This window comes from Phodopus roborovskii, unplaced genomic scaffold (genome assembly GCF_943737965.1).
Source record: "Phodopus roborovskii unplaced genomic scaffold, PHOROB, whole genome shotgun sequence".
NCBI lineage: Eukaryota > Metazoa > Chordata > Mammalia > Rodentia > Cricetidae > Phodopus > Phodopus roborovskii.
The window spans coordinates 1,654,467-1,680,796 of NW_026126588.1; the positions used below are offsets into that span (position 1 = coordinate 1,654,467).

At 48.3% G+C, this 26,330-nt stretch overlaps 1 protein-coding gene across 3 annotated transcripts; it reads left to right on the forward strand.

Moving 5' to 3' along the window:
* The first annotated feature begins 1,361 nt into the window (after nucleotides 1-1,361).
* Taf8 (TATA-box binding protein associated factor 8) lies at nucleotides 1,362-20,951 on the forward strand. Of its 3 annotated transcripts, XM_051204627.1 has the most exons (9): nucleotides 1,362-1,456; nucleotides 2,601-2,757; nucleotides 7,031-7,129; nucleotides 7,449-7,511; nucleotides 8,843-8,967; nucleotides 10,290-10,437; nucleotides 11,101-11,243; nucleotides 14,748-14,884; nucleotides 15,061-16,708. In XM_051204627.1, exons 1-9 carry the CDS (start codon nucleotides 1,418-1,420, stop codon nucleotides 15,071-15,073), a joined length of 924 nt encoding a protein of 307 aa, XP_051060584.1. In that variant the 5' UTR covers nucleotides 1,362-1,417; the 3' UTR covers nucleotides 15,074-16,708. The 3 variants fall into 3 exon arrangements, with proteins under 3 accessions (XP_051060584.1, XP_051060586.1, XP_051060585.1); XM_051204629.1 differs by lacking the exons at nucleotides 14,748-14,884; nucleotides 15,061-16,708 and adding an exon at nucleotides 20,703-20,951; XM_051204628.1 differs by lacking the exons at nucleotides 14,748-14,884; nucleotides 15,061-16,708 and adding an exon at nucleotides 14,254-14,411.
* Nucleotides 20,952-26,330: the final 5,379 nt, after the last annotated feature.

Sequence of the window (26,330 nt, forward strand, 5' to 3'; positions counted from 1 at the left end):
CACATTTCCTAACCCTTCTCAAATAATGTACTTCCTGGTGAGTAAGCATTCAAATATGTGAGCCGATGGAGGCCACTCTTAGCCATACCGCCACAGTGGGCAAGGCCATCCTCAGCTACACAGCAAGTTTGAGACCAGCCTGGGCTATGTGAACCACAGACTCACACAAAGCAAAACAACCAACCCTAAGGCCCTCTCTGAGGAGTGAGATCATGGGACCTGGGCTGGCCCAGCTAGGGTAAGCTAAAAATCAGGTAAGCTGAGGAAACCCTGCTAATGTAGGGAACCTTTAGAGTCTCCAAAAGTTCCCTCAAGGACTGGAGAGATGTTCCAGCAGTTAAGAACACGGGTTTTCTTCCAGAGATTCAGTTCCCAGCACCTACCTGGCAGCTTACAACAGTCTGTAACTCCAATTCTAGGAAATGCAAAGCCCGTTTTTGTCTTTCTCTGGCACCAGGCAGGCAAAACGGCCATATACCTAAAACAAATGCATTCGTTTTTAAAAGAGCGCTTAATCGATTTTATTGTTGTAAGGTGTGAGTGTGTGTGTGTGCGCGCGCGAGCGTGTGTGTGTGTGTGTGTGTGTGTGTGTGTGAGTGCTTGTACTTGTGAATGCCTCAAAAGCCAGAAGAGGATATCAGATCATTTTGGAGCTGAAGTCGCAGGCAGTTGTGAGCCACTCAACATGGGTGCTGAGATTTTTGAATTTTGTCTATCTCGAACAGCAGTATGTGCTCTTAACCACTGAGCAGTCTCTCCAGCCCAAAAGTGCATTCTTTTCTTATTGGTTTATTTATTTTTATTCTATGTGTACTGGTATTTTGCTTGCATGTACATCTGTGTGAGGGTGTCGGATCCTCTGGAGGTAGTTACAGTCAGTTGTAGGCTCCCATGTGGGTGTTGGAATTGAACTCAGGCCCTGTGGAAGAACAGCCAGTGCTCTTAGCCGCTGAGTCTCTCTAGCCCCGCAAAGTGCATTGTTTATTTTTTTTTTTATTTTTTTTTTCCCTTTTGGTTTTTTGAGACAGGGTTTCTCTGTGTAGCTTTGGAGCCTGTCCTGGAACTCGCTCTATAGACCAGACTGGTCTCGAACTCACAGAGGTCCGCCTGCCTCTGCCTCCCGAGTGCTGGATTAAAGGTGTGTGCCACCAACGCCCAGCCAGGAAGTGCATTCTTAAGTGTATTTTCTGAGACATTATTTCATATCAATAACTTTGTTTTTACTTTTTACTTATTTTTACTTTTTTCTGACAGGGAAGGTCTCCTTATGTAGTCCCACACTAGCCTGGAACTGCAGACCCTACGCCGAGCTTTACCGGGAGGCGGGGCACCTGCGGCCCCGCCCTTCGCCACCTCCTCACCCAACAACTACAAGTCCCATCGTACCCCGCGCTCACGCGCACTACGCGAGAGCAAGATGGCCGACACGGCGGCCGGGCCTGGTGGCTCGGGAACGGTAAGGGTGGGGAGGCGCGGCGTAAAGCCGAGAGGGTTTGGGTCTTCTGGATCTTTCCCGGGGTTTGGGCCACAATCTCGAACAGAGAGACTCGAGCCCATTCTGAGATCCGATGGTTGGAAAGCCATTCCCCGCTGCTCGGGACTTGGCGGCGGCCTCCTAAATTGGGGCACCCGAGACATGATTGGCTCCGGCTCATTCCCGGTTGAGGGTGGGGACCCGGAACACCATCTGATTGGTCTGAAGAGGCTGTTTTCACTCTCTTACTGGCCAGCTAAAGTTGGAGGGAGTTCCTTTTCAAAATACTTCCCTTCCTTGCTGGTCTTTGAGGTTAGTTCAGCCCTGCTTTGCGTCCGGTGTTGTTGCCCGTTTCATTTTCCTTGTTAATGACGTGGTGTGGAGATGGAACAAGAGAGCTGGTTTTTTTCGTTCAATCCCATAATTCGTGTATAAATTCGACATCCACCCCCAAAGGGTTTCTCATATAGCTCTGGCTGTCCTGGAACGCGCTCTGTAGACCAGCTTGGCCTCGAACTCATAGAGATCCACCTGTCTCTGCCTCCGAGTGCTGGGACTAAAGGTGTGCCCGGCTCATGTATATATTCTGGTAATTTGCTTCCGAAAGAAGTGAAGGGGCTGGAGAGATGTCTTAGTGGTTAAGACCTGTTTTTGCTCTTCCAGAACTCTGGAGTTTTGTGGCTCAGTTCACAACCACCTTTAACTCCAGCTTAATGGAATCTGACGCCCTCTCTAGGCTTCCAGGGACACTTACACTCACATCAACACACACACACACACACACACACACACACCTACATGTAATTTTTTTTTTTTTTTTTTTTGAGTAAGTAGTGTTTCTCCTATTGGAAACCTCTGGATTTGGATGTTCAATTATTACTCATTTGGTGAGATCTGTAAGTACTAAACACTATAAATACTTAGCACAAGAGAACCTTTGCTATCCAAGCAAAACTTGGTACACACCAGTAGCTTGGGAGGTCATGCTAGGCTACTTATCTAGCATCAGGCCAGCTTGACTGAACTACATAATGTGACTTCTGTTTGCCATTGATGGTGTGTGAACTCTGGTTGTGTCCTTGTCTGGTGGTTAAAAGTGTCCTCTTTCTGGGCTTCTGATTCTCAGAGATCAGGAAGTAAACAGTCTACTAACCCTGCTGATAACTACCATCTGGCCCGGAGGAGGACCCTACAAGTGGTTGTGAGCTCCTTGCTGACAGAGGCAGGATTTGAGAGCGCTGAGAAAGCGTCTGTGGAAACATTGACAGAGATGCTGCAGAGCTGTGAGTACCAAGAAACACTGGGCTTCAGAAACACCATCTTAGGTACTGCCCCCTTGTTCTTGGGAGGCTGAGGCTCACCTTCAGACAGAAGAAACAAACATTGTCCATTGTAGAAAAAGACTGTTTGGTTTTATATTTGTATTAAAAATACGTAGCATCATTGTCATTTTAATCATTTGCAGTGGTATTAAGTGCACACTCATTTACAGTGCTGTGAAGCCCTCTGCATTATCCGTGCCCAGAAACTTTGTACCCTTGAACAAAACTGTATTCTGTCTTCTCATCAGTCCCAAGAACTTCTGCTTAGTTTTTGTCTTTGCGCTCTCTCTCTCTCTCTCTCTCTCTCTCTCTCTGTGTGTGTGTGTGTGTGTGTGTGTATGTGTGTGTGTGTATTGTCTTAGGGTTTATATTGCTGTGAAGAGGCACCATGACCACAACTTTTTTTTTTATTCCCCACCACCACTGTGTAAGGAATAAGGTTTTTCCTCCCACTGCTGATCTTGTCCCACCGCCACACCAGCCCCAAATAACACACTGAGACTCTGTATTTGATATAATGCTGTTGGCCCGTTACTTGTTTCTTATCGGCTAGCTCTGTCTTAAGTATTAACCCATTTCCACGTATTTCCACTTTGTCTTCTTACTGGGCAGTGGGGCCAGCGTCTGGTCTTCCCCGTCTCTCCATCTTGACTCCTCCTTTCTACTACTTCTTTCCTCCTCGTCTCCTAGTCCCTCCTCTCTTGCTTTCCTATTGGCCAACAGTGGCTTTATTCATTAACCAGTATGAGAAACATATATACAGAATGACATCTCCCATCATCTCCTCTTTTTTTGTCTAAAATATATCTTTAAGCCTAACTAAGGAAAACTATAACTATCTGTCTTCAACTCCTTCAAAGACCACAGAAGGATAATATATAAACTCTAGAAATGACAGAGACAACTCACTGTCTGGTCAGTCACCTGAAGTTCTTCTGTAATCTTCCTTCTTCAGCCCATAGGCTATAGTGTGTCTAGCAGACTCTTCAGCAAAGCAGGAAATTTTAAACTGTCTTCTTGTATTGGCAGTTTGTCATTCACTTTTCTCTGTGTCCTGCAGACTGTCTGGCAGACAATTCCATGAAGCAGGAACTCTTTAGCAATATCCATCTTGAATCAGCAGTCATTTTTCTGTGGGTCCTGCATGTCCAGTTTATACAGCATAAAGTCAAACAGTCCAGACAAGAGCAGTATCTTGTCCAAATGGCTAGTCTTGCCATATTGGAAGTAAACTTCATAACTCGTTTCTTCGATGTCCATCTTCCTTTCTGACGCAGGTGGTGTTGCCAGGAGCAGTTATGTCTCACTGTCAAGAAAAACCCTAAACCATTTTAAATACGATATTCTGTAGGTCTTTGAAAGATTTGAAGAATGCCTGTCCATCTCAAATGCATGTCTGTATATCTAGAAATCTTAACTAACTATAAGATATCATAGGTACTATCTATAATCTGTATTGAATTGTACATTACATTTCTACACAATACCTAAACAAGAGGAGAAATGTACATATCACAAAATTGACCTTAAATTGTATCAATAAATGAAAATCCATTCCAAAACAAAGTATTCATATCTATACCATAATCCCCTTTTTACCTTTAAAAAGATTGGTTGTGGCCATTAACCATTTATAACCAACCCCATTTAAATGAAAACAAACATTTATAAACAGTATTTGGGAATTTGGGCGCCGTTCTTTCCAAACTACTTCCTGCTGATAGGGGGCGCTGTCATGGGGATCCTAAGAAGACGCAGATATCCTGGCTGTAGTCTGCAAGGCTGCTATGTCCCAACTGTTTTGACTGTTGGATCACCTGCAACTCTGTTTCAGGCGGTCTGGCTTGATCAAACCACATTAGTCTGGAAGGAATCCACAGCTTTTCATTTTCTGTGGAAACAAAAATAGAAATCCTTTTCCCCAGTAACTTGTCCTTGAACTTAAATTTTGAAGTCAAAGCATTTTTAAAATATATAAATTGGATTGATCCAGCAGCATTTGTTTTAACAGTTGTTATTTCCTCAGCAGTCAAAAGATACAAAGACAATATAACACCATACAGTATCCAGATTCTCTCCATCCTGGCTTTTTTATTACTGTGTTTCTTTTACTTTTTTTTATTTTTTTATTTTTTGAGACAGGGTTTCTCTGTGTAACTTTTATCCATCCTGGAATTCACTCTGCATACCAGGTTTACTTTGAAATCACAAGAGATCTGCTTGCCTCTGTCTCTCGAGTGCTGGGATTAAAGGCGTGTGACACCACACCGAGCTCCTCTCTGTCTATTTAAAACCATTTTATTCCTTTTCTCTCCCAAGCCTACATATATTTTAGAACACACTGTAAACCTTTAGTGGTTTTTCTTAATGTGAATCTGTCTTTACTGTGAATCTTTATCTTTGTCTGGCCATGAGTCTTTATCTGTTAAACAACAACATTGATAAATTGAAGGTCATAGTTGTTTCTGCAGCGGTTTATCAAAGATGGTGGCGGGTACCTTTACCGCCAGCAGTGAGCGCTGTACTTACCGTCTTGGTCTATGCTGCATCCAGCAGCATGCTGCCGGCTTGGAGATGTGGTCACTGCCATTGCCAGCTCTCATACACACCAATAAATTGTTAGTAGTACTTTTAAAAGCCTAGCGGTTTTTTGCCGCTTATGCTGAGTCAGGAAACCTCCCTTAAAGGAGCCGCGCAAATATCTGCTTGTCTCTCACAAAGCAGAGTCCAACCGAGAAAAATGCTGCTACCAAGAAACCTTGCTTGTCTCTGTTTTTTTTGTTTGTTAAACCCTTTTTTAAGCTTTTGTTAAATTTTAAGTGGAAGTTCTTATTAGCCACGTTGGCGCCATAAATAAGGAGTAGGTTTTTCTGCCCACTGCTGGTCTTTTTCCGCCGCCACGCCAGTCCCAATTAACACACCGAGACTCTGTATTTGATATAATGCTGTTGGCCAGTTACTTGTTTCTTATTATCTAGCTCTGTCTTAATTATTAACCCATTTCTATTAATCTAAATATTTCCACGTGGTCTTGCCAGAGAGAGGGGACCGGCGGTTCTGCTCTCTCCAGCCTCTCCATCTTGACTCCTTCTTACTACTTCCTATTTCCTCCTTGTCTCCTAGTCCCGCCTATCTATCTTGCTTTCCTATTGGCCAACAGTACTTTATTCATTAACCAGTATGAGAAACATATTTACAGAATGACATCCCCCATCACCACTGACCACAACAACTTTTATAAAGCAAAGCATTTAATTGAGGTGGCTTATAGTTCAGAGGTTCAATCCATTATCATCATGTTGGGGAGCATGGTGGTATGTAGGCAGACATGGTACTGGCTACATCTTGATATGTAGGCAACAGGAAGTGGACTGTGACACTGGGAGTAGCTTGAACATAGGAGACCTCAATGCCTACCCCACAATGACACACTTTCTCCAACAAGGCCACACCTACTCCGGTGAAGTCACACCTCCTAATAGTGCCATTCCCTTTGAGGGCCATTTTCTTTCAAAACAACACATGTGTATGTATCATGTCTTATCTTTTAAAAATTACTCTTATTTACTTACTTGTGTATGTGGAAGGGACTGTATGTATGCCATAGTACGCATATGGAGGTCATAGGATAACTTGTGGGAATCAGTTTGCTCCCTTCCACCATATGAGTCTAGAGATGGAACTCGGGTCATTGGCGGGAAGCAACTTACCATTGAGCCTTTTCACTGGCTTTGACTTTGCTTTTTTTTTCCTCTGTACTTCAGCTAAATGGAATCTGAAAATATTCGTCATTTGTGCCTGGCTTATTTCATTTAACATAATGTTTCATAGTTTACCCATGTTGTAGATTTCATTCCTTTTGAAGGCTGAATATTCACTCCATTGTAGAGTTGGATAGGGTAGGCACACCTGTAATCCTAGCCCTGAGGTGGTGGAGGCAGCGGTCAGGAGTTCAAGTCTAGTTTCTGCTATATGGAGTTTGAGGCTATATGAAAGCTGTAAAAAATAAACAAACAAAATGCTCCATTTTATGTGTGTTCCCCAGTTGGTGTATTCATACATTTGTCAGTTTCTTTCCTGCCTTCTGGTTGTTGTGAAAGTGGGCTGCTGTGTATGAGGCACACAAGTTTGAGCCCTGCCTTTGGTCCTTGGTATACACCCAGAGTAGGACTGTTGGCTCACCTGGTAATCCTATATTGAACTTTGGAGGAACCATGGCCTTTGACTCTTGTAGACATCTCAGAAATCGGGAGAAGTGCCAAGTCTTACTGCGAGCACACAGCCAGGACCCAGCCCACACTGTCGGATATTGTGGTCACACTGGTTGAAATGGGTGAGTGCATCTCCGGCATCCAGAGTTTTCCGTCCCTGAGTTAGGATCATGAGGAGTGGGGGAAGGCCTGGGGCTTGGGGTGTCTGCTGAGTGTCCATGGGTTCCTTCATGTTTTCCTTACAAAGTTAAGAGGAAGGAATCTTTTGAGCCCATCTCAGAGACTCCGTAAGTCCTTGTTGGGGAGCTCTGCCGGAGCTTCTTTTGAGGGGCAGAATAGTGGCTCAGTTGGGAGGTTAAGCCCCCTTTCAACACTGTTAACTTTGCATTTCCGTGTTCAGTATCCAATGGCCTAGGCAGTGATTGGCTTTCTTGTCTGTAGGGTTCAATGTGGACACTCTTCCTGCTTATGCGAAACGGTCTCAGAGGATGGTCATCACTGCACGTAAGTGGCCTTGAGCTCAGGTACTTAGTAAGTTGCCAGTGATTTTAGTGGGACCTGGTTGGAGACTAGGGCAGGCATCTGTTGCCTTGTTGCAAGCTCCCTTCCAGTGTTTGGGGTGGGTTAGCTACCCACAACCTGGTTTTATCTGGACAGCCGGATTCTAAGCCATTCTGAGCCGTTGCTGTCGTACTTTAACCCTGAAGAGCAAGCATGATACAGGACGACTAAAAGTTCTTGCTTCTTTAGATCAGGGTTGGTAAAATACAGTCAGTGAGCAAAATGTGGCCCACTGCTTGCTTTTGTGAAATGCAGTTTTACTGGCAGACAGCCATATTCCCTTATCTGTGGTTGCGGTCAGGTTAGAAAGGCATAATCTGAACTGCCGCTGTTTGGTGGCTACTCTTGTAACCCTAGCAATCATGTGCTCTAGAATTCTAGTGCACCAAGAATACATAATGAGGTCTAAGCTAGCCTAAGCGACATAGGCAGGACTCTGACTCAAAAAGCAAGCAAACAAAAGAAGTCTAAAATATGTAAAAAGTTCTGCTTAAGATAAATGGGTCCCTTAAGCTAAGTAAGGAGTAACTGCTTTAGTCTTTAGGACTTGGAGGGGGGGGGTTGCAGTATTTGTTTCTTAAAGTCACTTTTTTGCATTGACATCTTGTTAGGTATTGCATCTGTTAGTGTGTGTGTGCACGCACATGCCATGGTGTGCATGTGGCTGTCAGAGGGAAAGTTCATGGAAGCTGTCTCCTTCCACCATGTGGGTCCTGGAGATTGGCTTGGTGGCAAGGATCTTTTCCCACTGAACCATCTTGCCACCGCATTGGAGAGAAGCAGTGGAAGGCCCCATTCTCCTCCCTCTTACAGTTTTTAAGCCCACACTTCCCCCAGCTCAGTATTTGTTATCTGAGGTCTGTGAACAGTGTGTGCTGGTGATTGCACCTCAGGGCCTTCTCTGTGCCAAGCATATGCTGCACTACAAACACTGCTTCTAGAGCCCTAATCCCTGGGAAGAAAACTAACAGCCCATTTAACGCCCTTGATGAACTTTCCCATGTTCTTTATGTCATGGCTTTGGTGACAGCCACTCTCCTGAGGGTGCAAGGAGCTTACAGGCAGATTGTCACAGATTGAAGTATTGAGCAAGATTGCCTGGCATGGCAGGGCACTGTGTGCCGATCTGAAAAGGTTATGGATGGCCTTTCATCAATAGAAATACAAGGTGCTTAGTCGTGGCCCTGTGGGGTGGGGTGGGGTGGGGCTGGAACAGGGACTTTGTCTGCAGACTGCAGGGATGGGAGAAGTAACCAGTTGTGATTCTCTTGCAGCTCCAGTGACGAATCAGCCAGTGACACCCAAGGCCCTCACTGCAGGGCAGAACCGACCCCATCCACCACACATCCCCAGCCATTTTCCTGAGTTTCCAGACCCCCACACTTACATCAAAACTCCGGTGAGTGGGGTCAAGCAGCCGAGGAAAGGGCGCAGACGACAGTGGCTCAGTTCTCCATGGCTCATGGCTTTCCCGACAGAGGCATGATGGCTGACCCTGTAACCCCGGCCCTTGGAAGGCTGAGGCAGAAGGGTGGCCATGAGTGTAAGGCTGGCCTGGGCTGCAGAGTGAGATGCTGTCTCTAAGAGAGACAGGACTCAGGGTACAGTTTCCCTAGACTGTAGTCTCTCACAGTGTCCTAGGGCTGCTGGGACAAAGTAGCCGACTTAGAGCAGTACACGGGTATTACTTCATAGGCCTGGGGGCCAGAAGTTCAAAATCAAGGTGTTACCAGGGTCATATTCCCTCTAAAATCCGTGTTCACCTTGCCCTAGTCAGGGTGTGCCCATGTTTCTCCAGCCCTTCTCCAGTCTTCTTGTCCCCTACATGGTGCTGGCTCTCTACCAGTTTAACTGCTGTGTCTTCCCATAAGGATGCCATTGCCCTTACTTCATGGCTCTTTCTAACTGATGACATCTTTGGTGACTCTGTCGACAGATAAAGTCATATGAGAGGCCAGGAGGTAGCTCACTGTATCTAAACATTTTTTTATGGGAATACAGTGTTGAGTTCAGTGTTCATACCTCTTATATGGTGTGGTAATGGATCCTGACAATAAAAACAATGTAAGAAGTCCCTTCTAGTGGGTTTTGAGACAGAGTCGCAGACAGTTCAGGTTGGCCTCCAACTCAGCATGTCGTTGAAAAAGATGACTTCAGTCTCCAGATCCTCCTGCCTCTGCCTCTGAAGTGCTGGGATTGCAAGTGTGTATCATTACACCTCTCCCGCTCTGTCACCTTTCTTAGACCAGGCTGGCCTTGACCTCACTGAGATCTGCCTACGTCTGCCTCCCAGATGATGAGATCAAGGGCATGTGCTACCAAGCCAGTGTTCTGTAATTCTTGAGGGATCCTTTTGGACCAGTGTGTCTGTTTGGAGAGGACGGTTTGCAACAGGATGGGACAGTATGCAAATACTCTTGGGCCACCACTCACACGCTGTAGGATGCGAAGCTACTCTGAGGGGACGGAAGTCCCTTAGGGTGATGTGTATCTTATACCTAAGGCTGGCTGCCATGGTCGACTATGTAGTAAATATTTGCATTTTTCTTAATGAGTGTGTATACTGAAACGAGCCCTTTCTTTTGTACGCTGCTCTTCACGTAGCTTCAGTCTAGCGTTGGTCAGCAGGTTGTGTTCTCAGAAAGACATAGCTGCAGCGAGGCAGGGCCTGAGGAGAGCTGAATACGGCACGGGCTCAGCCTGGTGTCTCTCTTGTTCCAGACATACCGTGAACCAGTGTCTGACTACCAGGTCTTGCGAGAGAAGGCTGCATCTCAGAGGCGAGATGTGGAGCGAGCGCTTACCCGCTTCATGGCCAAGACAGGCGAGACCCAGAGTCTTTTCAAGGATGACGTCAGCACTTTCCCCTGTGAGAGTCACCCTCTGGGAACCCTGCTTTGATGTTTGAGATAATGGCACCATCTTTCCTTTCTCTCGGTGTAGTGGGGAGAGATGAGTAAGCCTTCGTGTTTTCCTCTGCTACAGTTTCTTCTTCAGATCTCTAGACCTTTCCTCCAAGCCCAAGAGACTGATGACTCCAAACAGAAAGGCTCCTGCATGTTTGCTGCTCAAGGCAGTGAGTTTAGGTTGCTTCACTGGTGGCCGAGCCCTGGGCAGCAAAGTCTCCTGTGGAAGTGGTGGCCCGGGTGGTAGGACACTGGCATCAGTGTCCTTTCCTAGGCTACATCTCATTTGGGCTTTGTTGACCAAGTGACTCCTCTCCATAGGCGACCTTGGGTTATGCAGGGGTGAACGGGGATCTTGGACTGTTCACTCAGAAGCATCCACTTGGCGCCTGCTATGTACCTGGCTCTTGAGTTACTGTGGCTAAAGTCACCCCAGGTGCTGGCCAATCCCCACACATTAGCTCAGGCAGCCATCCAGGCCTGTGAATTAGCAGTCCTTAGCTTGCCTTTGCAGAACACAGATGCTTGTGGGAAAGGGAAGTTATCTGGTCATGGTAAGCGGGCAATATTCATACCTGGCTCCCTCCAGCTGCTCGATAGAGTCATGTCTCTCTTCCAATTCCCAGTGATTGCTGCCAGACCTTTCACCATCCCCTACCTCACAGCGTTGCTCCCTTCTGAGCTGGAGATCCAGCAGATGGAAGAGACAGACTCCTCAGAACAGGATGAGCAGACAGACACAGAGAACATCGCTCTTCATATCAGCACGGTGGGTTCTCCCCTTCTGCCTGCCTCACACAGCCTGAAATAGCCTATCCCACACCAGGCCCCTGCCCTGGGAACTGAACAGGCCGTACCCCAGGCCTCTGGCTGTCTGTATGTCCTGAGACGAGTCCTGGGGAGTCGCTCATTGAGCAAATATTGGTGAGCATTGCGGGTCCGCATGCCATTCCAGGTACTGGGAAACTAGTAGAAGGCAAGGCTGACAAACCCCTCAGGAAGTTAAATCGGTCCAGATGGAGCCGTGGAAGGGGTAGAATTCCGAAGGTGACATTTGGTCATGTGTCTCAGAGAGGAGTTTCCACTCAGTGGGCACAGCACCTGCAAGGCCAGCCTGGGGTGGATGAAGCTAACTCGTGGTACCCTCTGCTGTTTCAGGCCATGCAGACACACACTCTTCTACACAAAGTACACTAAAAGACAGTTATTTGGACTAGTTACTGTTCTGGTGGGCTGCAGAAATGTAACCATGTGTTAAAAGTCCTGATCCCGCCTCCCCTGCCAAGTGCTGGGATTATAGCGGGGCACACAGTCACACTTCGGTCAATGACCAATTTTAAACTGTCCTTTTATCTCCTGGTGACAGTGTTTCTCTCAGGCCCTGTTGGAGTGGCTAATAGTTTGGATTTTGTTTTCTCGTACATTTGAGCTAGCTCTCTAGTGCAGGCAACCCAGAAGCTTAGCTTTTACTCTTTGATGAGAGACTGCATCTGTTTTTCGGTGAAGATTGTCACATATTATTCTGGCTGCTTAGAGGAAAACAGTGACCCCAGCAGATGAAACCTCTGCCTCTGAGAGCCAATATTCAGTGGGAGAATGGATTTAAACGTAGTCTATAAAGTCATCTGTATTCAAGAGGAAAGTGCCGGAACAGTGCTTTGCCTCTCAGTGGTAGGGACACTGAAGGTCACCACAAGCAAGAGACTTGAAGGGGACAGGACAGGTGAGCCATGCCACTCTCTGGTAAAGAGGGCCTGAGAAACACCAGTGTTTGGGATGGAGAGCCAGGGAAGGGAAAGGAAGGGCAATCTGATGGGACCAGCTGTTTGAAGAGCTGGGTGAGCCGAGTTACGGGAGGGCGTGGAGCCAGGGAGACGGACACTTCGAACTTCTGGCAGCATCACTGATGGCTGTGGTGAGAATGGGCCCCAGAGGGGTGGTACTGTTGGGAAGCTGTCGCAGTGACGTAGGCCAGGGATAGATACACCTCCTCCTCAGGTGCTCACAACAGGGGCAGTGGGATTGATAGGTAAAGCCAAGAGGATGGGAGTTGGGAAACAGAAGAAACAGGTGTGATTGATTGCAGAGCTCACGGGCTCAGAGCACCTGAAGGGTGGCAGTTCTGTCACCACAGTGGGAGGCCTGGGGTAGGATGCCCGAGGGATGCGGAGGCACACTGAATGGGAGGTGCCTGTGGGTGCTCGTGTGAAGCCGGCAGGCAGGCAGCCGGGAGTTTGAACTGGGAAGTGACGGTGACAGAGCACAGGGTGGGGTCGGACTTGGAGCCTTTGACAAGGAAGCGGAAGGGACAGCCACGAGGTAGGTAGGGGTTGTTGGTGTCCTCCTGCCTCGCCCAAGGACCCAGGAGCTTGTGACAAGCCGACGAGTCTCTCTCTCTTTTTTTTTAATTTTTTTTTTTTTTATTCCAACACAGGATTTCTCTGTAGTTTTGGAGCCTATCCTGGAACTCACTCTGTAAACCAGGCTAGCCTCGAACTCACAGAGATCGCCTGCCCCTGCCTCCCGAGTGCTGGGATTAAAGGTGTGCTCCACTACGACCTGGTCCCCCGTATTTTTTTTCTACGAATATTTGAGTCAATTGGGTGCTTTACTTGCTGTCTCAAAGCTGCCAGTGCCCGAAGGGGACCAGACAGTAGCATTTCCACAAGCTGTCCTCATTAGGGAGGCCTCTAACAGTCTACTTTTGTGGGGTTGACGGAGTGTTTGGTGATGATCCTCTGTGGAACCCTTAAGAACTCGGGCAGGCCGGGAGCTGGGTGTCCACACAGACCACACCTGGCCCCACATGAGCACAGCTGGCCTTGTGGCAGTTGTTTTAAAGAGGGGCTCCAGCGGCTCCAGGTCCCCTCGTCGGGTGTAATGCAGGAGGGATCAAGCACGCAAGCACGCATACTCCACAGGAAAGTGGCTTCTGGGGAACAGAGTTAATGGGATGCTGTGGGAATGTAGCAGACGTAGGCGCCACCCAGACTCTTCACACCAGCACCACAGAGCCTGGTGTCCTCGTGCCAGGCCAGCTGTCCCTTGAGAGGAATTCTCTGATAATTTTGTGCCATCTGGTGACAGTACCCCAGTGACAGCAGCCGCTGTGGATTGGGGTCTGAGGCCTCCTTTAAACCTATTGGAGAAGAGGCCTCGGTTCCTCCAGGGAACCCTTGGTCTGTCACCAGGGGGCGCTGCCAGGTCAGCTTCTGGTCGGCAGGCCTGAATGTCCATCAGGTTTTTGCTGTGCTATTTCATGCCCTGACCCTGCTGCCACACTAAGAATATGGGAAATAAAGGAGAATATAAACATTAATGAGGTAACGAGGAAAGGAAAATCAATTTCCCATGCATTTTAAATGTAAATTTTCAGTGTGTGTGTGTGTGTGTGTGTGTGTGTGTGTGTGTGTACACTAAACATTACTCCCAAAATTAAACTTTGCTAAAAATTAATAAAGAGCCCGGTTGATGGGTCACAGGCATTGACAATATGTATGTGTGGTATCTGTGGACTCTGCTTTGTCTTGCTGAGCTTCACTTCACAATTCCAGAAGGTTCTAGAACATGATTATTTGTCCCTTGTTCCAAGCACCAGAAATGAGAGATGTTGGATAAATGTTAGGACTTATGTTAGTTTGGGCCTAGGAGAGAGCTAGTCTGTTTCCTGATTTATTCCTGTGTCTCTTAATCCACAATACCTGTGGCTACTTCCTTTTGTCATCCTGTTGGGTTAGACTTCCTCCCTGAAGTGTGTAAGTTCTAACCTTAGCTCCCAGGTCTCCATTACTTCACTCCCCCACCTTCTGAAGAGGCTGAGGACTCTGGAGTCTTTCACTTTGACAAAGCTCCCTTTACAGCCGGTTACTGCCCAGGTCTCACTGGGTCTGGGGCAGAGATAGTAAACTTGGAAAGACAGTGGCTCTGTCTTCTTCTTTCCCAGTAAATAGACGCCACTGGTGGCTGCGGCTGGGGCATCTGTCTCTCCTCACGCCACTGGTGGCTGCGGCTGGGGCATCTGTCTCTCTCCTCACGCCACTGGTGGCTGCGGCTGGGGCATCTGTCTCTCCTCACGCCACTGGTGGCTGCGGCTGGGGCATCTGTCTCTCCTCACGCCACTGGTGGCTGCGGCTGGGGCATCTGTCTCTCTCCTCATGCCACTGGTGGCTGCGGCTGGGGCATCTGTCTCCTCACGCCACTGGTGGCTGCGGCTGGGGCATCTGTCTCTCCTCACGCCACTGGCACTCTGCTTTATCTTGGCTTTTACTCAAAGGGTGACCCTGGAACTGAGAAGGAGAATGCTTCTGTCCTGCAGCAGAACTCCTTGTCTGGCAGCCGCAATGGGGAGGAGAGCATCATTGATAACCCCTACCTGCGCCCTGTGAAGAAACCCAAGATCCGCAGGAAGAAGTGAGTGGGAGGCTGGGGTCCAGGCCTGCTCCAGCCTGCTTGTTTGTTCTTGGTAGGCACAGGCTCACCAGTGGGTGTGAGCCTGGTGAGCACTCCTTCCTTGGGCAAGAGGAAGTCGGCTCCCTCCCCTCCTCGGCTCTCACCCTGGCAGGCTCTCTGGTTCTCCTCCTTTCCAGGTCCCTCTCTTGAGTTGAGATGGAAAATACCCTGGAAGGGAGAGGACGCCGCTTTCCTGGGAGCGTGAAATCAGAGGGAAGAAGAAGGCGACATCCTTCTGTCCTTGCCCAGGCTGCATCATTTTACTGTCAGCCTTCTCTGAAGACAGCCTGTTCTGTAAACAGGCCAGAGGGCTGCTGGCGACCTCATTGATTAATCACTTGATTCCTTTGAACCCTGGAGGCCAGGGAAAGTGGCAGGGAAGAAAAGGGTCCACTGCCCTGCGCCCGGCCAGGAAGACTGACTGCCAAGTGTATGTTCCAGGCCACCTGGATCCCCGTGTTGACCCACAAGAATCATGGCATTACCAGCCCAGAACCTCATCTCACTTCTCTGTGCACCTGGGCCCCAAGATCCCTGCTGAGCGGATGGAAAGTGGCGCTGTAGCCCTCTTCATGTTAGAAACGGGTCCACATTGCAGCGTTGGTCTGGGGCTGGCAGGAGCGAGGAGTACAGGTGTCAATGAAGATGACAGTGGCCATCAGTGCCAGCATTTAATTAAAGCTGGCCACAGTGGGGGTCATCCCCGAGCACCCTTCTGGGAGTGATGGTGCCTGCGGTGTGGTAGACTTTTATTTAGCACCGGGGGAGGGCTGAGCAGGGGGCAGTGGAACTTGTTTCGAGGGCCAGACTTAGCTGAGAGACAGCTGATGGTGGAAAGCCACAGGCTGACAGGATCCAAGAGCGAGTCCACCCGTCCACCTGCACCTCCCTGGGAAGAAGACGCCATCCCTCTCTTTCCCCCTGATCATGAAACATGCCTCAAGAAAGACTGCAGGTTGCTGTCTTGGGCTGGTTTTGAAAAGAGGCTGAAAAACCAAATCCAAGGAAGAATGGAGGGAAATTGAAATTGACAGGAAGTGGCTCAGTCCTTGCTTGGACTGGAGCACTGAGCCGTGATTAATGCTTCCTTCTGTGCTCCACCTTGGCTGCTGCTCCTCCTCCTCTTTTTTACTCTCACCAGACCCCACGTGTGATAGCCCGGGCTACCCCAGAGCTCACTGTGTATCCCACATGCTGCGGTTACGGTGTGAGACAGCAACTTGGCAGGGGCGTTGCGCCTTCCTCGATGTTCTCTGGAGTCTGGTTCCTTTGCCTGGAGGGAAAAGCCCTGTCTGGAATTGCAAGGACAAGGAGTGGTGAGAAAGTGAGCTCTCTGGGCGCTGGACCAGACAGGAGTATGTCCATAGTAACTCAGCACTTCCAGGTCACAGCAAGAAGACCGAGGCCTCGGACTGTGAGAGCTTGTGATGCACTTGGCGGCTCATGGCCCCGTCAGCTGAAAGCCAGGGCTGATAGGCACTACCACACCTTGCTCTCTGCACCTTCTAATCACTGTTCTGCACCAGTATCACCGTCTGGAACCAGCGCCTGTTGGGCACGACGTCATGGGGGGGGGGCTCTTGCTGCCCTTGACCTCAGAACTACACACTGTGGTCTCAGAAGAGAGACCCTGGGACATTGATTGGCCTGAGTGGTGATGTGTTGAGGCATATGATTCTTAATGTATATCTATATATTTCTATTTTTTATAAGTTGGGAGAGTCTTCTTAGAGGGAAAATAAAGTATGATTTATGAAAAGCCTGTAATAAAATTTGTAAAAAAGACTGTAAATGAATTGAACCTAGGGCCTTCAAATGGCAGGTAAATAAGTACACTGCTTTTCTTGGGTATGAAACTAGCAGTTTTTCCCACCAGCCTGGTCCCAGAGCCGCATCAGCCCCAAATAACACACAGAGACTCTGTATTAGATACAAAGCTGTTGGCCTGTTACTAGCGTTTCTTATTGGCTAGTTCTGTCTTAGATATTAACCCATTTCTAATAATCTAAGTGTTTCCATGTGGTCTTCTCTTAATGGAGAGAGGGTCCGGACCTCTTCTCTTAGTCTCTACATTTTGACTTCTCACTACTACATCTCCCAGAATCCTCCTTGTCTCCTAGTCCCTCCTATCTTGCTTGCCTATTGGCTAACAGGGTTTTATTCATTAACCAATAAGAAACATTTACAGAATGATATCTCGCATCATACTGGGATTAAGGCATGTCCCAGTTTTGTCTGTTTCCTTCTGTTGCACAGTGGCTATTCACAGTATAGTTATTCCAGAGTTTAACAGTCTGTCTCACCATCCACATACTGCTTGGCATGTGAACTCTCTTCTTCATAGGGATATTAGAAATAAGTCTGGGAGCCTGGCATAGCACACTTTTATTCCCAGCACTCAGGAGGCAGAGGCAGGCAGGTCTCTGAGTTTGAGGTCAGCCTTGTCTACATAATGAGTTCCAGAACAGCCAGAGCTACATAGTTGCTCTGAGACGTTGTTTCAAAAGAACAAAAAATAAGAAAGGAAAGAAGAGAAAAAGAAAAGAAATGAAGAAAGGAAAAGAAAGACCTGTGATCACCACTTGTTGCACAGGCTTCCTGGGTAGCCCATCTTATTATGAATTTCACACACAAAACTCCCAACACCTAACATCTTGTCAGTTCTAATTCATCTATTTCTTTCCACACTGCGTATGCGTGAAAGAAAGAGGGAGACTCTGTGTGTCACTGACTGGCCTCTAACTCCTAAATAGACCAAAGGATTAAACTCAGCTCTGCCTGCCTCTGCCTCCTGAGGGCTAGAATCAAAGGGCAGGCTCCCTTGGGGTCTAGAGGGGTGCACTGGATCCCTGGGAGTTGGAGTTATAAGAAACTGTGAGTTGGGTGGTAGTGCACTCTTGAGTTGGAGGCCAGCCTGGTGTACACACTGAGTTCCAGGACAGCCAGGGCTGCACTGTGAAACCCTGTCGGATATGGGTGCTGGGCGCCCATCGCATGTTCCCAGGAAGTACAGTCGGTGCTCCACCCCAGAGCCATCGCTAGCTGCTCTTCTACCCCAGGTGCTGGGATTGAAGGGGGTTATACCGTTAGTGTACCCAATCAGACTTGACTTCACCTTTCTGTCCGGTCACATCCACCCTGCAGAGGTGGGAGCCAGCACCGAGAGCAGGCAGCCCAGGGTGCAGCCTGGGCAGCTGGGCTCATTTCCAGTCCTCTGGGGAGACCACACTAGGGTCTTCTTGTTCATTTACATCCGGGCATTCACCCTGCCTTTCCCACCACCCGATGCTGCCTCCCCTAATGTTTGGGGCTCCCTGCTCTTCCCAGCCTTCATCCCCCATTCTTGCTATAAGACTGCAGATCCAGAGACCTTCCACCTGGAGTCTAGCCTGCCCCCAAGTGCCAGAGAGGCCCCTGCCAGCTCTGTGTTCTTTTGGGTCACGCGCATCCTTTCATTTATTTAGCAGATAGAGAACTGGAGCCTTTTGTGAGTGCCAGGCACTGCGCCAGCTCTAAGGATTCTGTGCTGAGCAAGACAGACATAGTTCCTGCCTCTGGGGAATTCATTCACACAAAATAAGACACACAAAACAAAACTAAGACCACTGTAAGATCTGTGTGTGTGAGTGTGTGTGCGCGCAGGTGTGTGAGTGTGTGTGTGTGCAGGTGTGTGTCCTGGTGTGTGTGTGTGTGTGTGTGCAGGTGTGTGTGTGTAGGTGTGTGTCCTGGTGTGTGTGAGTGTGTGTGTGCAGGTGTGTTGTGTGCAGGTGTGTGTGAGTGTGTGTAGGTGTGTGTGAGTATGTTGCAGGTGTGTGTGTGTGCAGGTGTGTTGTGTGCAGGTGTGTGTGTGAGTGTGTGTAGGTGTGTGTGAGTATGTTGCAGGTGTGTGTGAGTGTGTGTGTGCAGGTGTGTTGTGTGCAGGTGTGTGTGTGAGTGTAGGTGTGTGTGTGAGTGTGTGCAGGTGTGTGTAGGTGTGTGAGTGAGTGTGTGTGCAGGTGTGTTGTGTGCAGGTGTGAGTGTGTGTAGGTGTGTGTGAGTGTGTGTAGGTGTGTGCAGGTGTGCAGGTGTGTGTAGGTGTGAGTGTGTGCAGGTGTGTGTGAGTGTGTGCAGGTGTGTGTGAGTGTGTAGGTGTGTGAGTGAGTGTGTGTGCGTGTGTGCAGGCTTCATCCCCTGCAAGGGGAAGGCCTTCTCTTAGCCCCTGCCTCTGCACTTCGCTCCTGATGCTTATCTCTCTCACCGCCCTTCAGCTTCTCCGTCATTTTCCCTTCCCATCTCCATTTGACAAACAGCCACTGAGCGTCCACGGGTGACCATATGGCAAGCAGCAGAGTGGACCTAAGCCTCTGCCTTCCCAGCACTTACAGAGTGTCTGGGGATGGACAGCTCAAAACACACATGGTGGTGAGCCTTGGGAAGAAAGCAGGGCTGTTCATGGTGCTGGATACCTGGAGGATGGGGAGACAGGCGAGCTGCAAGGGTTGGTGTGTGACGTCTGGGCTAGTAATTGGGAACAGGCGGTGTGCAGCAGAGCCCTCACCGAAGCCAGGGGGCGCTGCAGGCCTGTGTGGAGGGACCAGCCCTGCCCTGGACCCGCCTTCTTTCAGGATATCTGACAAGGGACTTGAGGCCTGGTGATGCAGGCTGTATCAGTGGCTGCTGCCTTGGTGGGGCAGATAAGAGGCAGCACTCACACCACAAAATAGGGTGGCAGGAGCTGCACTTAAAAAAAAAAAAAGTGGCTTGACACGAATGTTCTAGTTGAGCAGAGTATGAAACGCAGCCGTCTTTGTGGAAAGGGAACAGCGCGTGCAGGCATGCTGTCAGTCGGAGGCAGGAGTGTGTACCTGGAGGGTGGGAGGGTTAGGGGTGATAACACTCGGACTTGACAAGGCCTTGGGCTGCTGTGCAGAGGGATGGGTAGGCCTGGAAGCGTTCCGGCTAGAGGGAGTGTGAGAAACACTCTGAGTCCCATAGAGTTTGGCATTTGCCAATTATGATTCATGGCCGGGCAGGGGGCAGCTAGCCATGCAGAAACTGGAGGTAGATTGGTCCTAGCCTCAGAGAGCCAGAACATACCTATACCTGAGGAGAGGCAGGAAACACAAACCCACAGATACCTGGATGACACCCTCCTGTGGGGGCCTATGTTGCCAGGGAGATGGATAAACACACAGGGACCTGTTCTGCTTGAGTGGAGGGCTGGCCTGAGGCCTGAAGCCTCTGCTCAGATCCCAGTGGGGTGGGGTTGGCCAGTGAGGCATTGGAAGAGGTGAGTAAGCAGAGGCAGGGGGAGGAGCAGCTTGATGGCGCCAGCCTGAGAGGCCTGAGCGTCAGTCCGCTTGGCCCTGAGGCTCCTGTCCCTCTGGTAACATCTGTGTGGAGCCTTTGCCCTTGTAAAGCCAGATTATACTAGGAAGGTGGGAACATTTCTGTCACCTGCAAATCAGGATTGCCCCAGGAAAGGGGTGGCTGGAGCTGGTGAGCCTTCCCCAAGCTTTGGAAAGCACGGCACTCTTTTATCCTGAGGGTCCCAGGGTCTCCAAGGGCTCCATGTAACTCTTCCTTTTCTGGAGCTGGGGATAGAGCTCGGGGGCCTTGTACATGCTGAGTGACAGTGCTCTGTCACCGAGTGACAGCTCCAGCCCAGAGGTGTGTCCAGGGCACGCCAGGGTCCCCAGAGCCTCTTCTCGGGGTCTTTGTAGGAACAAGAGCTTGAGCCTTGCCATTTATTGCCACCTTTGCATTTTCCTAGTGACAGAGTTACCGTTCTTTTACTCAGGCTCACCCTGAAGCGAGTGCTTGACTCCCTGAACGTCAGCTTCCACGGTCCAGCTGCAAGTCATGGGGGAAGCGGCCTGCAGGTGAAGATTTGTCATGGACCCTTCTGGCCCTGGAAACAAACTCAAGGTATTTCCTCTCTTGGTGCTTATGGCTTAGGGTCATCTACACATCATTTACCTTACTGTTTTTTCTTTGTTATAAGTTATTTAATTGTGAATAGATAATATATGTATACAGCATAATTTTAAAAACAGAAATATATATATATATTTAATAATATATAATAAATATCTTCCTCCTCCCATATCCCAGACTCTCAGAACTCACCCATGGGGCCTACTGATGAGTCAGTATGGTTTTATGTATTATTGTGTGCATGAAACACATATGTATGTCTCTCCCTTTTATAGCATGTGTAAATGCCATGCTTTCTCCTAGTGGTTAGTGTGTCTTCCGTGTCAATAATAAAGAATTTCTTTCTGATTCATAGATACACAATGCTGTGACACAGGCCTCTTCCTTCCCTCACCAGTCTGACTCTCAGGTGACAGGCAGGTCCTTTACACCTTCTTTTCTTCTTCTTCTTCTTCTTCTTTTTTTTTTTTTTTTTTTTTTTTTGTGCCTGTTGTGGTAGTGCATGGCTTTAGTCCCAGCACTCGGGAGGCAGAGGCAGATGGATCTCTGTGAGTTCAAGGACAGCCTAGTCTACATAGAGAGTTCCAGGACAGCCATGGCTCTCTAAAGAGACCCTGTCTCAAAATAAATAAATAAATAAGAGATTTATTTTTAAGTGTGCTGGGTGGAAGGGTGTGTGCTTGTGACATGGGCACCCACTGAGGCCACAAGAGGGTGGCAGATCCCTGGAGCTGGAGATGCAGGCAGTTTGTAAACTGTCTGATCTGCATGCTAGGAACCAAACTTGAATCCTCTGGAAGAGCAAGCAGTGCATGTTCTGTTTTCGTTTTAAAGACTCCTATATTTCATTTTATGTAAGGCTGTTTTGCTTGTATATTATATACACATATGTACCATGTGTGTGCAGTACCCACAGAGGTCAGAAGAGGGCACCAGATCCCCTGGAATTTGAGTTATAGATGGTTGTGAGCCACCATGTGGATGCTGGGAACTGAATCTGGTCCTCTGTAAGAGCAACACATACTCCTCACTGCTGAGTCATCTTCCAGCCCTACCTCCTGCTTTTTTGTGTGTCTGTCCAGTGAATAGCTCTGTTCATGCTTGCTAACAGCTCACCGTTCTCTGCTTCTGTGTCAATGTCCACTGAGTGCCTGCTTGCCATTGTCTTTGACTTGTGGGAATTTACTGGTCTGATGGTAAAAATCAGCGTCTTACTATGGTTTCATTTGAGTGGAGTCAATTGCTCCTTGTTGGTGATTGTCAGAAACAAGTGTGTGCTTATGCTACGTAGGGACTTAATCAACGTGGCATGTGATGACATCTGAGAAGTATGCGATGGCACCTGGCATCTCAGAGGTGGGTGCACAGCCCCTTTCTGGGCTGGGGCTGGTGACAGTTGAGTTGTCAAAAGGAGAGAGGGAGGGAGGTAGACAGAATGTGAGTGGGCTGAGTACAGAGGTAGAGTGGTCACAGACACAAGAGCTTTGTGGGCCTCATCAGGGAGTTTTCATTTTGATGAGAAACCAGGACATACTTCTCTGTTTTGTGTTTTGAGTTTTGCTGTCCTCGAATTTGCTATGGAGGTGCCGATGATACCTTTAAACAGAGAACCCTCATGCATCCATCTCCTAAGTTTGGAGATTATAGATGTTGACCTGCACCTGGCCCAAGATGTCCTTGTTTGATCTTTATTCCTGTTGTCTTTCTTTCTTTCTTTCTTTCTTTAGAGACAGCTTAGCCCTGTATCCTGGAGTCCTAGAACTACATTCCATTATATAGACCAGGCTAGCCTCAAACTCACAGAGATCCTCCTGCCTCTGCCTCTCCCTCTTGAGTGCTGGAATTAAATACATGTACCATCGAACTCAGTTTGTTGCTTTTTAAATCCTGTATTTGTATTACATTTGTTTATACTGTGAAATATGTCTTATTTGTGAACATGCACTGGCTCCCAAGATGCCAGGCACTGTGCTCACCCTGGGCTCCGAGTGGAGTCATGCTGGATTACACGTGTGTCACCTCATTTCCTAGTAGGAAGCTAAGCAGCTGGCATGAGGTCACCATGTTGGTTGCTAGGTGAGGTGGTGGCAGGCACCTTCAGGGCCAATTCCTGTATTATGGACCTTCATAGTTGTCCTTCCCTTTATGATGCAGGCTGGACACGCCCACAGGCATCCCTTCCCATTACTTTAATCCTTTAAACATGCTCTGTGTCCTTGGCCTAAGCATCCCTAAATGTGTCTAACACTTCCTTGTCCTACTATTTTTTCTGTTTTTTGTTGCCCTTGACCTCAACTATATAGCCCAGGCTGACCTCAAATTCAAACAGTCCTCCTACCCCAGCTTTCTGAGAACCAGGACTATAACAAATCTACCATGTTCAGTTGATCTTTTCTTCTTACATTGACCTTAAACTGATCATGCTCAGGTATGTACTGCTCAGTTCCCTGTGTGATCCAGGTCGGCCTCCAGTTCACAGAAACCCTTCTGTCCCACTCTCCCAAGTGTTGGGGCTACAGGGTTAGACCAGCATGCCTAGCTTAGTCCAGACACCCACACACTCTATTTCTTAGAGGCCATTCTACTACATAAATATAAAGGGAGTCAGATATAGAGGAAAATGCTGAGAGGTCAGAGAGAAAGGGCAAACCACGGCCCCACTTTTACTTAGTGTCCTGTTTCTCCCTGCTTATATCCTGTTCCCACCCCGCTACCTCACTTCCTGTCTGTCTCTACAGACCTCCAGACCTCTATGGTTAGCCAGTGCAAGCTCCATTCTCTGACCTTCAGACAAGCTTTATTTGTACAAGCAAGATGTCATCACACATAAACAACATCCTCATTGGCTTCTGTGGCTGCAGCATGTCTTACCATATGCCTTATCGATTACCTGTTATTTGCATTGAGGATATAATTTTCAGCAAGCCATGCTATAAAGGCATGATGTCATTTTACTGCTATATCTGTCGCCAGTGTCCTAGAAGCAGAATTCTTATCATATATGAACATGACTTATGACTTTTATAACCATCGTGTGTGTGTGTGTGTGTGTGTGTGTGTGTGTGTGTTAGTATGTGTGCCTGTGTACATCACATGCCTGCTGAGGCTGGAAGAGGGTGTTAGAGCCCTTGGAGCTGGAGTTCCAGGCATGTGTGAACTGCTTGATTGTGGGTGCTGGGATCTGAACTCCCATCCTCAAGACTGGGCAGCAAGTACTGTTAATTGCTGGTCATCTGTCTGCCCTAGTATTAGTGTTTAGTGTATGAATACTTGTGTCCTACAGTCAGGCTAAGACCCTAATCCGCTGACAAGATGGTGGTATTAGGAGATGAGGGTTTTGGAGAGATATTAGGTACCAGACAACAGCTTCCTTCACGACATTCCGACTCTATAATAGAGGCCCCAGAGGGGCTGGGACTGGCTCAGTGGTAAGGCACTTAGCTAGCTAGCACGTGCAAGCCCCTGGGTTCTACCTCAGGCATTGTGAAAACCTGAAAATGGAGAACTGTCCGTTCCCTTCTGCAGCATGGGAACAGAGAGCAGGCACTCGCTATGAACCAGAAAGCAAGCCCTCACTGGACTCCAGTCTGCCCGGATGTCGGGCTCCAAGCCTCAGGACCTGTAAGAATTCAGTTTCCCAGGTCCAATGCATGGAGCTTTGTTCCAGCAATCTGAGCAGCTTGAGGCAGCGGCCACTGCCAATTGCCCTTGCTAGCGTTGTAGCACATTAGCCTCCCTCCACGGGAAAAGAACCCAGTTTTCCCACACTGCAGCCAACAGCATGTGCTTTAATCTCCTGCCAATCTGATACGTGAAAATTGGTGTTTCAGAGGCATTTCATTTTGTGCCTATTAACATGGTAGAGGGAGCTTTCCCACAAAGTGATGTTTGAGATAGCATCCCTAGTAGACAGCCCCACTGAGGAGCGAGCCAGGATGGCCTCTGAGTACAGGGTTCTAACCTTCCCAGGACAGCATGGCAGCAGCCACTCATTCTGGCCAGGGATTACCCTGACGTGCTCATGTGTGAAGCTAGCCACTTCTGAAACTTGAGCTCTCATGGAGTTAGCTCCTCTCTACACCCCCCAATCTGTGTCACCTTCTCTCCAGGGACATCTGTCTGTGCCTCGATTTCTAAAGAAATCAACCACGTGGTTTCCTCAGGCCAGGCACACTTTACCTTTAAAATGTTTGATTTATTGTACTCTATGTGTGCAGGTATTTTACCTGCATGCACACACACGTGCACCACATGTGTGCCTGGTGCCATGGACCCCTGAAACTGCAGTCACAGTTATGAGCTGCCAGTGGCTCCTGGGAATTGAACCCAGGTGCCCTAGAGGAGCAGCCAGGGCCCTCAACCACTGAGGCATTTTTCCTGCCCCTACTTTAATCCTTTCAAAGACTTACTTATTAATATTTTATGTATATGGCTGTCTTGCCTGCATCTGTCTGTCTGTGCTCTGTGTGTGCAGTGCCCACAGAATCCAGAAGAGGGCGTCAGATTCCCCTGGAACTGGAGTCACAGACTCTTGTGAGCTGCCGCGTGGGCACTGGGTCCTTTACAATAGCAGCCAGTGCTCTTAACCACTATGGGGTTGTTATTGGTATTTTTGTTACTCTGCAGACTATTTTCTAGAAACAGTTTGGGTAAGGTAAGGACACTCCTTTCCAGCTTCCCTCTCATGGGCATTTATTTTTGTTTTCCAAGACAAGGTCTCACGTAGCTCAGGTTGGCCTTGAACACACTAGATAGCTTGGGGTCAGGAATGGTGATCCATATCTGAAAGCCCAGTGTTTAGGAGGCAGAAACAGCTTTAAACAACTACAGCCAAAACTGGCTTCAAACTCAGGAAGCAGAGGCAGGCATCTCTGTGAGTTCAAGGCTCTGGGCTACAGAACGAGTTCCAGGACAGGCTCCAAAGCAATACAGAGAAACCCTGTCTCGAAAAACAAAAACAAAACTGGCCTCAATCTGCTCTCCCTGCCTCCAGCTCCTAAGTGCAGGGGTCACAGGCGTGCAACACCAGGTCCAGTGACTAGAGAACACATTTTCTTTGCCTTCCTTCCTTCCTTCCTTCCTTCCTTCCTTCCTTCCTTCCTTCTTTCCTTCCTTTCTTTCCTTTTTTAAGTTTTTTGAGACAGGGTTTTTCTGTGTAGCTTTTGGAGCCTGTCCTGGAACTTGCCTGGGCTGTATAGCAAGATCCTGCCCGAGGAAAAGAAACTAGGGCCACAGCTGAAGAGATGGCTCACTGGCTTTTTTCCCAGAGGACCCAAGTTTGCTTTCCAATACCCACACAGTGGCTCAAAATCATTCCTAATTCTAATTCCAGGGGGTCAGATGCCCTCTGCTGGTCATCTCAGGCACTGCATGCACATGGTACACAGACACACGCAGGCAAAACACTCAAAACATAAAATAATTCTTTTGTTAAAAAAATAAAGTGGGGGCTGATAATATAATTCATTTGGTTTACTAGTTCTTTCTCATG

Bases quoted from the DNA above. Each gene is read 5' to 3' on its own strand.
- Taf8 (XM_051204627.1), top strand. From the start codon at position 1,418: ATGGCCGACACGGCGGCCGGGCCTGGTGGCTCGGGAACG. The intron at 1,457-2,600 runs GTAAGGGTGGGG...TCTGATTCTCAG, and splicing joins GGCCTGGTGGCTCGGGAACG to AGATCAGGAAGTAAACAGTC. The intron at 10,438-11,100 runs GTGAGAGTCACC...TCCAATTCCCAG, and splicing joins TGACGTCAGCACTTTCCCCT to TGATTGCTGCCAGACCTTTC.